The sequence below is a fragment of the Acinonyx jubatus genome, chromosome D2 (assembly GCF_027475565.1).
Source record: "Acinonyx jubatus isolate Ajub_Pintada_27869175 chromosome D2, VMU_Ajub_asm_v1.0, whole genome shotgun sequence".
Taxonomy (NCBI): domain Eukaryota; kingdom Metazoa; phylum Chordata; class Mammalia; order Carnivora; family Felidae; genus Acinonyx; species Acinonyx jubatus.
Genome location: NC_069393.1, coordinates 58181588 through 58193451, shown reverse-complemented (window position 1 = coordinate 58193451; position 11864 = coordinate 58181588). Strand labels below are relative to the sequence as shown.

The 11864-nt window shown below is 56.8% G+C and overlaps 1 protein-coding gene across 2 annotated transcripts; it reads right to left on the bottom strand.

Moving 5' to 3' along the window:
• Positions 1–857: 857 nt before the first annotated feature.
• Positions 858–7283, bottom strand: TLX1 (T cell leukemia homeobox 1). Of its 2 annotated transcripts, none has more exons than XM_053207341.1 (3): positions 6411–7283; positions 4223–4460; positions 858–1983 (listed from the first exon to the last, which is right to left on the bottom strand). In XM_053207341.1, exons 1-3 carry the CDS (start codon positions 6994–6996, stop codon positions 1761–1763), a joined length of 1047 nt encoding a protein of 348 aa, XP_053063316.1. In that variant the 5' UTR covers positions 6997–7283; the 3' UTR covers positions 858–1760. The 2 variants fall into 2 exon arrangements, with proteins under 2 accessions (XP_053063316.1, XP_026918701.1); XM_027062900.2 differs by having other exon boundaries at positions 859–1983; positions 4223–4424; positions 6411–7275.
• Between the last annotated feature and the right edge of the window lie 4581 nt (positions 7284–11864).

Below are 11864 nucleotides of genomic sequence, written 5' to 3'. Positions count from 1 at the left end.
GTGCTCCAACCTGTGGGGCTTACTGAGGAAGGGCCTAGAACCCTGGGACTCCTAGCAGATGTTAGTACCCCCCCCCCGTGCATCACACACCCTACCTTAGACCCCCCCACACCAGCAGTGCGCAACTACACCCACTCAATCACAACCAGTCACACACACTCACCGACAGGGACAGTCACCCACGACGATCCACACTCTCTACTTCATTCCCCCATTATATACTGTCACACACAAGTATATATAGTAAAATACACATCTCATATATGATTACATGTCACACATGATTACATATCACACACAAATGTATTCACACCATTACGGGTGATTCACGATTACAAACATTCGCACATTTAACACAAAAAAGGATTCACGAGGAGAAACTCACGTACTCTCACACACATTGACACGGGAGTCATACACAGTCACAGATTTGGGTGGGTGGTCACCGGTACCCCGGAAGACACAATCCCATTCGCACATGGTCACACAGACCACTGCAAGTTCGTACGTATGATGCTAGTTTCGATTTGCGACTTAAGCAGAGACAAGCACTTAACAATAGTTGCCAACACAATGACACGCTTAAACACTGTTACATTCACGATCAGTTACATCCTGAAGGCCCATGCCATCACAAACACACAATGCACACACGCGCAACCCTCACACCCAAAGACAGTGTATCTTCTCAAGCATCCGCGTCCCAGGAGAGCCTGGCACTCCTTCCTTTCCTCAGGTCTGTTTCTCTCTGTCCCCCTCCTTCCCTCTCTCCAGGACCTGCAGGTTCTGGCCCCCCGGGTGTCCCTTATGCCCAGACAGCAGCAGCTGCCCCAGCAGCACCATTTCACACCAAACCCAAGTAGCTGCAAGGTGCTGGGCTCAGCAAGGAGCAGGTAGCCCTGACTCCGGATCCGGAGGGTTTTATTATTTTTTCACATAAATTACACAAGCACTTTATAAAATGGTTACACAGAAAACACCTTATAAGTGCATAACTTAAGCTCCCCGTATGAACAGGATCTGGAGAAGCAGGCTGAGTCTGTGTGAAAACCTGCCTGTGCGTACCTGGGTGCGGCTAGGATGTGTGATGGGGGCCTGGAGGGCCGTGACGCTGTCGTGTGTGGGGTAGTGTGTCACAGTGTGGCCGTAGCCTCGTGTTTGTGAGAAGTGCCATGCTGTTCACAATGCAGCTGGGTCACCCCTAGCTTATGCCTGACAGTGAGAGTCAAGGGTGTGAAGGCGATGGCCCTATGTGTGCATGACACTCTGTCGTAGGTCCTCTGTGTTTGGCTCTGGGTGACACCACCAGAGACCGTGAAATCGCCTCTGTGTGGGCCTGCGGGCGTCCACGTGTGATGGGGAGTGGAATACAGAGGAGTTCTTCCCAGAGCAAGTTCAAATGACAGCCCCTGCTGTCCTCTGAGGACCCCAGAAACTTATTCCCCAACGTCCTCTGCCTCTCTCAGTCCCACGTTAAAAATCAGAATAAAATAAAATAGACGTAAACCGAGAGGACTCTGAACAGTTCCAGGGGGGCGCGGGACCACTTAGGCGACTGGAACGAGGTCGCGTGTCCCTGTCTCCCGCGCTTTTTTCCCCCCCACCAAAGAGAAAACAGCGTCGGCGCCGCGCGCAGGGGGCACCGCGTTCCCCTCCCGCGCACAGTCTGAAGCAGGAGGGGGTGGGAGAGAGTCCCGGCTCTCAGCCCCCCGCGACCCCCTCGGCTGGACCCGGGCTCTCTCCGGGCAGAGCGGGCAGGCTCACTCGCAGGCGGACGCCACGGACGTGACGCTGGTGATCTTGGTGGAGTCGTCAGACCACGGCTGCAGATTCTGCAGGGCGAAGAGCGAAGAGTTGTGCACGCAGAGCGGGTCGGCGGGCAAGGGCTGAGCCAGACTCTTCTGGAAGGCCTCTTGCTGCAGCTGCAGGAGAATGCGGTTCGCCTGCTGCCTCTCAGCCTCACGCTCCTCCGCGGTCTGCCGCCTGCACCGGGGACAAGCCGTTACCGACGTTACCGACGCTTCCAGCGCGCTCCCGGGAAACAGCCTGGACGAGCACTGCTTCCTTCACAGCCCCCAACTCCGTCTTGGGCCCCTTTAACACACACCCCAATCTTGAGGGTCCTGACTCCGACACAGACTGGAAACCCCACAAATAAATGGAGCGCAGGATCCCCGGGGGAGCTGTGGGGAAATCCGCCAGGCCCAAGCACCTGGAGCTCCCCGTGTCCCACTAGCCTCGGAGGGCGCAGCCAGGGGTAGGGTGGCATCTCGCCTCTCCCCAGCTCTGCGGTGCCAAGCCTGAGGCGCCTCACCCTCCCCACCAGTCCAGGGCAGAGGCGGGAGCCGGTGGATTGCCTTCGAGCTGCTTTGCCAGACCTCTCTTCTCTGCGCAACTCTCTCAGCCTTCCTACCTCCTGGGCCGAGCCCTGTGCCCTGCCGGGACTCCCGCCGGACCAGCGCCTTTCTCCGAGGCGGCCCAGGGCGGCGATGACTCACTTATTCCATTTAATGCCTCCCCTCCACCCCGTCAACTGAGATCAAACGTCTGTCTCTAAGGTGGACAGACCTAATGGGAGTCCCGGGGGCCTCCAGAAGCAATTTGTAGGCGATCGATGAAGCCGCGCGAAGCCGGCGAGGGCCTCTCCCAGCGGTGGACGCCGGCCTCCTGCCCGCCGCCCCTTCTTGCCTTTAGCTCCGCGCGTCTTTCCGTGTCTCGCCTTCCCCTTCTTTCCTGCATTTCAAACTGCCTGAGCCTTTCTCTTCCTTTTCGGCTTTGTGTCCTTCTCTCTTGTTGTCTCTCACCCCACCCTCTTCGTTCTCTCAGAATTAAGAGAATTGGTTTGAAACGAAAATGAAGGTTTAGTCATCCATTGCTTTCTTTTATTACCCTAAGGCTTCTTCAAGCTGCCTGGTTTTTCCTTTTCTCCCTGGGGTGGGGTGTTTATCTTTGCCCCTTCCCTTCTCTTTGCCTGACACTCTCGGTGATCCCAGAGCCTTCCAGGGACCTGCCTCACTCCCTCCTCTCGCCCAGGCTGCAGCCCTGGTGGGGCCTTGGGAACACCAGTGCCCACACCCCTACTCTGCCAGCCCTAGCTACCTCTTTAACTAGATCCCAGAGGTCTGAAGCCATATACTCCATTTCTTCCCCAACGACAGGAATGGGGTGGAGGCAGAGTCGTGGGGGCAGTGGCTTCCTGTGGAAGCCACGCCGGTGGAATCCCGGGCAGATCCCTCGCCTTCGTTCAGAAAAAGAGGAAACTCCAATTCCTTCCTCCAGCGCTAGGCCCACTGGGCCACGGCGCCGTGGACGTCGCCCAGACTCTCCTGCGCTCTCCCCCCTGAGGCCTGAGCTAGTGAGAAACTTCTGGAACCAAACTTGTGGAACCAAGTATGCGGGCCAGATGTGCGGGAGGGGTGCAAGTGGGTACAGCCGGAGAAAGCGCCGGTGCTTGCGGTGAGTAAAGCTGCCTAGGAGTGTGGGACGTTGAGAGAGAGAGAGAGAGAGAGAGAGAGAGAGAGAGAGATGTATGCGTGGTGGGGGGATTTTAGTGTACTGGGTGTGTGACGGGAGAAGGGTAAATGTGTGTGTGGCGCGCGCCCGCACACACACAAACACACACACCCATCTGCTCCTAATTGATCCCCCTTTCAGTGGGACTCTCCAAAACCCCGCTGCAGCCGGTACGGATTGATTTTCCTCTTCCAGGGTGGGAGACCGGCTGCGTGAGGGCCTGGCTGAGTGTCCGGGGAGGAGGGAGTCAGAGGGGCCCAGGCTCCCGGTTTGGGGCCCGGCAGCTCCGCCAGGAGCCCTCTCTGGGGCGGCAGAAACGAGGCGCAGGCCATCCGGCCTCCAGTCTCCGGGACGGAGGAGGCATGTCTGTAAGCGCTACTTTGTGCAAACAAAAAAGTCCCTCAGCGTTCACTGATTGCCAAAGCCCGGACCGCAAGGACTGACTGTGCTCTAACCCCGCAGGTTCCCCAAGCAGCGGCGGTGACCAGCCGCGTCTACACCAGCATTGAGCGTAACGGTCAGAAAGCCAAGAAGCCTCCGGTAAAACACAGCGGGGGCTCTCCAGCCCCACCCCGGGCATCGGCCTCGGCTGCTCCCGGTTCCTGGCGAGCCTAGCAGGGAACCGATCAGAAGCCTGAGAGCGGAGGGGGCGTCAGCGCCCCAGGAGAGACCCCGGGGGCTGAGAACTGCCCGCCCCGCGCGCGCTCACCTCCACTTCGTCCGCCGGTTCTGGAACCAGGTTTTGACCTGCGCGTCGGTCATTTTGAGCGCCTTGGCCAGGGCGGCGCGCTCGGCCGAGGCCAGGTACTTCTGCCGGTGGAAGCGCTTCTCCAGCTCGCAGATCTGCAGGCGCGTGAAGGACGTGCGCGGCTTCTTCTTCTTGGGGGGCGTCCGGTTCTGATAGGGGTGACCTATACGGCGTGTTACAGTGAAGGGTGAGAGGGCCACTGGAGCGGGAGACAGACAGACGGCAGAGGCAAGCGGCAGAGCGTCAGGAGGCGTCCCAGGCCCGACTCCCCGCGATCAGCGAGCGCAGAGGCCAGACCCCAGGAACGGGGCCGCGATCCTCCCGTCAGCCCTCAGCTCCAAGCCCGCGGCGGGAAACGGCCCCCTCCCGCCCGCCAGGCGGACGCCGCCGCCGCCGCCACGGAGGCCTCCCTAGCCCCGGGCTCCCTCGTGCCCAAGCCAGTCTCCTTGAGGGGCTTGTCTGAGGCGAGCTAAAGGTCGAAGCCCCCCACTGCTCCAGGAAGCTGCCCAGCAGCTTGAAGCCGCACCTGATCAAGGCGGGGGTGGGGGAACCCTGGGTCCTGGCCTGAGCCGCCACCAACACAGCAACATACACAGACACATCACATACCAAGGGGCAAATTGCCTATCTATACACCCGGCCTGACAGACAGGCACACAAGCAGACACATACAGGACACAGGGCAACACAAGGTGACAGTCATTCACTTCCTCAGAACCTTCTTGGGGCCTGAAGCCAGATTAGGGTGGCCGGTGGCTTCCCTAGGTAGGCCCTGTGTGGAACAGCTTTCACCAGAGACCTAAGACCAGTGGGTTCCAGGCTGAGGGTTCCATCAGGGCCCTTCAAGACTGGACTGGCCTGGTGGGCAGGGGGAGTGGAATGGCCAGCAGGCTCTGCCTCCCCAGGCCTGAGAGGACTTAGGTTGGGGTCCTGGGGTGCCTTGAGTACAGGGTCCTTCCTGGAGGCCCAGGGCAGAATGGCTGTATTGCCTCTGCTGACCCCCTAACTCCTTTCCACCGTTGGGCCCTGGAGCCCGAGCCCCATGGGAGTGCCACCTCGCCATCGCCATCGGCACTGGCCAGTACCTCCCACCGCCTCTAAGGCCCAGCCGGGAACCCAGGCTCAACTCGTGGCTACTTCTCAGCGGGCTTGGGAGCTGGGCTCGGCGGGAGGATCGAGGATCCTCGCCTCGGATCCCAGGAATGCTAAGGGGTAGCTGGAAGTGAGGCCGAAGCAAGGGGCCCGCGCGTGAGCGAGAGCTGAGTGCCGAGAGCGGAAGCGAGAGCGGAGGGAGCCGGAGCGAGCGGAGGAAGGCGCGGAGCAGGCAGCGGAGAGGGCGGCAGTCGGCCGCCGCGGAGTGCGTAATCGTCCCAGGAGTTGTCCTTGGGCCGCCGCGGATCGATCGCCGGTCAGGCCGGTGCATTATTCACACTGGAGGGAACAGGGCTGGGCCCAGAGGGGAGGACGCCAGGCCGGGACCGAACGAAAATGAACCGGGAGGCTCAGCCTCACGCTGCCACCGACCTGGACGAAGCCCGCAGTCCGGGAAAGAGGGCCCACCAGCTCTGCTGCTTTACTCAGGCTTCGGGCCTCTGCCGGCCCGTCAAGCGCAACCGACACTGGAGCTCGGAGCGCGAAGTGAAGTGGGGTGTGTGGTGTGTTTGAGAGCGTGTGTGTTTGTGGGGGGGGGGGGACGAGAGGTGGGGAACCTGTTCTTTCCTAGCGTCTGATTCTGGGGCTCTTCGCCTCAGCCAGAGAACGTTGGCCCGGACGGAAAAAACTGTTCACATCGGGCCCCTTTCTCCAAGATTCCCCCGAGCCCCAAATGCCGGGGTGAAAGGTAGTCCCAAAGCTACATCCCCCTTCCCTCGGCGACACTGAACCCAGCGACTCGAGAGGGGATCAGGGAGCGCTTTTCAGAGTAGGGGTCCTGCGGGAGGGACGGAGAGGGGCCCAGGACGGGAGAACTCTTCGAGCATGACGATTCCGCGAGCGTGGAAAGGTGGCAGGCTGCTGAACTCGGGGGAAGCACCGAGAGGAGCTGGGTAACCTGGTGCGTAGAGGAGGGCTGCGGGGAGCCACCGGGCAGGGGAAAGGTAGCGCAGAGCCCGGGCCGCGGCCAGGCGGGGCGCGCGCCGGCCGGACTCACCTGTGAACCTGTCCTTTGTGTATCTGCGGTTACTCTCCATCCAGGGGAAGGTGAGCCCGGTGAGGTTGTTGACACCCGGCACAGCAGGCACGGAGGGAACGGTGGGCAAGCCGGTAGCCAGAGGCTGGGGGTGGGCCACCGCTCCAGCTAGCGGCCTATGAGCCGGCACCCGGATCACCCCTGCAGCGCTCAGCGCCCCCCCGCCGCCGCCGCCGCCGCCGCCGCCCCCGCCGCCGCCGCCTCCCGGACCGGGGCCGCCCGCCAAGGCCATGTTCACGTTGTAGGAGCCAGCCAGCGGGCCCATGCTGCAGGCGGCGCCGCCGCCGCTAGTAGGGCCACCAGGGCCGCTCGGGCCGCCGGCACCATAGGCCCCCGCGCCCCCGGCCCCCGCCCCGGCCGCGGGGCCCCCGCCGCCGTAAGCGTAGGCTCCTCCAACCAAACAGCCAAGGCCGTATTCTCCGTCCTGGAGGCGCGAGGCGGGCCCCATGCAGCCGCCTTGGTCCGGGCTGTTGAGGATCTGGTCGATGCCGAAGCTGATGGGCTCCGCATGGCCGGGGTGGAGATGGTGCGGACCCAGGTGCTCCATGCTGGCCCCCGGCCCCGGCCCCGCGGGGGGGGCCTGGGCGGCGGCGATCGCTGTGTTTGGCTCGGGGGGCAGCGCGCAGGGGCGCGGAGGCGGCAGCCGCTCCTGGCTGCGCGGAGACTTGGAGGCGAAGTGCGCAGAGGGCTAAAGTAGGGGGGAGGGGAAGGAGAGAGGGGGCGCCGTATTCTTCCCCTCTCAGGCTGCTCCTTCCCCTCTCCGTCTGCTAGCTCGATGTTGACTCTGGGACATCAATCACCGGGCGAAAAAGCCCGGTGCAAGCGAGCCTAGCCGTTTCGGCCGGGTCTCTCCATTGGCTGTGCGTGGAGAGGAGCGGGGTGAATGACAGCGCGGGGGAGGGGCGGAGAGGGGGAGAGGGAGGCCGGGAGCCGAGACTGATGCAGGAGCCAGAGACAGAGGGACGGAGACCGAGGCACCGAGAAGTAGTTCAGGAAGAGAGAGAAGAGATTCAGAGACTTAAAAGGAGAAAAAGAACAGGAGGCGGCCATTCCCAGAGACCGATAAACAGACGGACCCAAGGAGGTGGAGGATAGAGCCCTCTTCCCGGTCTGGCAGGAGTCTCCCCTCACTTTGAATGGGGCCAAAGAGGTCCAGCCCACTAGGCCTCTGGGGAAGGGTGTCCCTGTGCTACTGGAGAATCTCCCCAAGGGCTCAGCTGGGAAACACCTGTCCTTCAACAAGAGGATTTACTGCAAACTTCAAGTCTGGCTTGTTAGAAAGTAGAAGACTGTCTACTTCCCAGGTATGGAGCCCAGGCCCCTGAGGCAGGAAGGTGAGTTCAGACTTGTCCTTTTTAAAAACACAGGCCTATGAACAACCGGCTGTAGGTTGTTGAAAAAATCAACAACCACCCCAACCCAGCCTATTTAGAGAAACTGAGGAAAGGAAGACTTCCTGAGAGGAAGGCAAAAGTCAAGAGAGGTGGCTTGGGGCTTGTTTCCAGGGGGCCCATGCCTCCAGATACCCGTTTCCTTTGAAATAAACATGCCCCAAAGAAGCAGTACCCACAGTATGCGAATGAATTCAATCAGATTGTTTTCACCTAGCAACTAGCACAGGGCTGGCTATTCCAAGCAAGAAACCTTTGGACTGTGGTGAGGGGAAGGAGTTATTTTCTTACTTTTGGAATCCTGGGAGGGAGGCCTGGGGACTTAAGGCAGTGGCGGGGGGGGGGGGGGGGGTTGGGGGGCTAGGGTTGGTGGAACCAAGATCAGGGAAGTGCATCTGGACAAATTTAGGCCTTTTAAGTTTTGACTGTGGCTGACTGGCTTACAGCCCAGGAGAGAAGGAGGAAACTCCCTTTTTCTGCTTCCTCTCTTTCCCCTCTCCAGTAGGGAAAGGTTTGCTCCCTGCCAGGAGCCAAGCTCTGGGACCGGTGCACGTTGGATCACTTTGGATCCATTTCTATTTCAAATTCAACAGGTCTTCAGGGAGGGACTGTCTCTATCAGGCAAGATGAAGGTGCACATTCTATTGATCAAGTCTCATTACAGTCTATTTGCTTTGGTCACGTCTGTTATTTCCACTTGAAGAGATCTCCTTGGAAGCAGGGACCTCATCTCAGTTTCCCTCCTGTGGAGTGTAGCCCCAAACCACAGGATATAGTCATGTTGGGTGAAAAATGAATGAATGAACCTCCTTATTCAACAAATATTTATTGAATACCTACCATGTGTCAGGCATTGTTCTTGGCACTGGGAAAACAGCAGTAAACAAAACCAAGGTCCTGCCCTCATGGAGTTTATGTTCCATAGAGGGGGTTAGACAATAAACAAAGAAGCAAATACAATAAGTCAGATCGTGGTAAGTATTATGGGGAATGCTATGAACTTCACCAACTCTTCAAGATGAGTATTATCTCTTTTATAGATATAGTAAGAAATTATACTATTTTATAGATGTAAGAAAGCCAAATTTCAGAGGCTAAGTGACATGGTCAAGATGGAGAAGCTGGATTTGAGTTGCTTTTATGGATTAGCCTGGAAACCTGGAGAAAATCTTGTCTGGGCTCCAGGCAGGTGGACAAAGGCCCGCTCAAGGCAAGGCCATGTGTGAAATAGGTGGTGGTTTGTAAACACTGAGCAGAAACAGGCGAGAGCTCTATTCCCTTGCCAGTTCACTCCTCTTCACCCACCCAATCCAGGTTCTACAACCTTACCCAGCAGTTGTTTGAACCTAAATTTGTCTCCTTCCTGCCTCTTATCTTAGAGGAACTAAATAAAGCAGAGATAAACCTAAGTGTTTTACTGAGAAGCTACCATGTGCCAGGCACCTCACCACACCGATGTCATTTAAGACTCGCAACTCTGTGAAGTTAATAGAAACACCTCCAAGTTTTAAGTAAGTACGAAAATTAAATGAGTGTTCACTGCAGTATTATTTATAATGGCCAAAAAGTGGGAGCAACTCACATGTTCATCATCTGATGAATGGACAAACAAAATGTGGTGTATCCATACAACAGAATATTATTCATACTACAACATGGAAGAACCTAGAAAACATGATGCTAAGTGAAAGAAGTCGGGCACAAAAGGCCACTTATCAAATGACTGCATCCATAGGAACCATCCAGGATAGGCAAATCCATAAAGGCACAAAGTAGATAATGGTTGCCAGAGGTTGGAGGAGGAAGGGTTGGAAGTGGCTGCCAGCGGATATGAAGTTTCCACTTGAAGTGATGAAAATATTCTGGAATTAGTGGCAATGGTTGCACAACTATGTGACTATATTAAAAACCACTCAATTGTATGATTTAAAGGGGTTATCATAGTATATGAGTTACATTCATTTTTAAAAAGAAAAAACAAAAACCGAGACTTGGTCAGATGAACAAACTTGCCCAAAGTCCCACAGACAGAAGAAGATTGACCTGGTTCCCCAAATCTGAATTGTTTTCCCTGTATGAGGCTGAGAAGTATGGAGAGGGGTGCTTCTGCTTCCTTTGAGGCTGGACTGCAGTGCCTTGATCCTTTTCGTGATTAACTACAGTTCTGTCTGCTGCAATTAAAACCCTCTTATCTTTAGGACAACTTACCTTTGCCACCCTCTCTGGCCCATGCAGGAACCTCCTGAGTGTTCCTGACACTCTCCCCGTTCCTCCCTCCTTCCTCCTCTGGCTGAATCTTTCCAACACCTATGTCTTTCTGACCTTTCCTATTCTACCATTTAGGCATCTATCTTACTCACCTCTTGGACTCCTCAGATCTGGCACCAGTTGGCCAGAGTCCCTGGCGGGAGACCTCACCAGCCGAAGGTTGGCAGAGGTCACAGCTGCCTAGTGGCCTCTTCAGACTGTCAGGAGGCTCTTCTCATCAAAATCCTGCAACCCAGGGACATCTTGACTTTCCCTGGCCCTTACAGGTGTTTGCCTCACTGATCTTTTCCATACCCCCCTTCAGCCCCCCCCCCCCCCTATCAGAATCAACTTTTATCCCAACCCAGTTCTGCGTGCTGGCCTTCCCCAAGATGGGGTTCTCTGTGTCCAACTTGTTTTCCAATAGGGTCGTTGTTTCCACCTTTGTTTTCCAATAGGGTAGTTGCTGAGGGCCAGGGTACCCTTTCAGTCCCTTCTCTTCCTAGGAAGTTGAGACAAGAGGGTCAGGAGTTGCTGGGTTCTGGCCCCCACCCCTCCCAGAAGCAGTGTCACCTGAGGTCAGAAAGTTTTCGGAAGGGGGTGGGGAGGAGACATGCGGGACTTACCTTCTGTGCAGCTTCGGTGCAGGGCCCCAGTGGTGGCCCTGTTAGGAAAGAGGAGGAGAGAAACCAATTTGACTATAAATTGTATACACACACACACACACACACACACACACACACACACACAAGGAAAGAGGAGGAGAGGGAGAGAGAGTAGGAGCACACAGCGCAGTGATGTCCCGGCACCTTCAGTCACAGTTATTATCTCGTGTCATCCTCCAATAACCCTGTGATGTGGCTTTTGTTATCTCCATTTCACAGATGAGAAGGCCGAGGCACTGAAAGCTGGGAAGGGACACAGACTGGACTCAAATGCTGTTTTTCTGACTCCATTCATTACAAGCTGATTTCTCAACACCAAACTCGGTAGCTGTGGCCCTCGCTTTGCAGGAGTATCTTGCATGTGTCTAGGTGAGTTCCGGCCCTAAAGCCACCTGGTAACCACCCCCCAAGCGCCTTCCGCTCCCCTCTCCCCTGCCTCCCCTCTCCCCTGCCTCCCCTCTCCCCTGCCTGCAGAATGAAGAAGTGCCTCCAATTAAAAGAGAAGCAGCTGGGGCTGGGGCTGGGGCTGGGGGAGGAGGAAAGGGAGGGCTCAGCCCTAGAGGGCGGCCCCTTTGGATCCCACACGGCTCCCTCCCCCCTCTGGGAGAGACCCCTGGGCCAGGGGTTGTACTTTAGCTTAGGGGTGTGTGTGTGATAACTTAATTACTTTGTGTTTGTGGGACTGTGTGTCCATGAGGGGAAAGCCAGATGTGAAAGTGTGCGTGACAGTGGGGGCATGATAGCCTGGGCATGTCTCTGAGGAATACTTTTTAAAATCTACCCAACAAATACGTATTGAGTGTCTATTATGTACCAGTGTTAGGCTGCTGGGATTCAAATGCAAGCAAAATGCATGTCTGTGAGGGGACTAGGGGACAGGAGGGGAGTCTAGGTCATTTTTACAACTGTATTTGCCTGTGATGCCAGTGAGTGTGTTTTTTGTAACAGATAAGAGTGTGTCCCTAACTGTTCCCGTATAACGGGCACATATGATGGGGTGAGAGCATCCGTCAGCTACTGTGTGAAAGTGAGGGTGTGATAATGGTGTGTGTGTGTATGCATGCTCGTGAGTGTGTGTATCTGTGGGAGAGATGTCTTATTTTCTAGTGTAG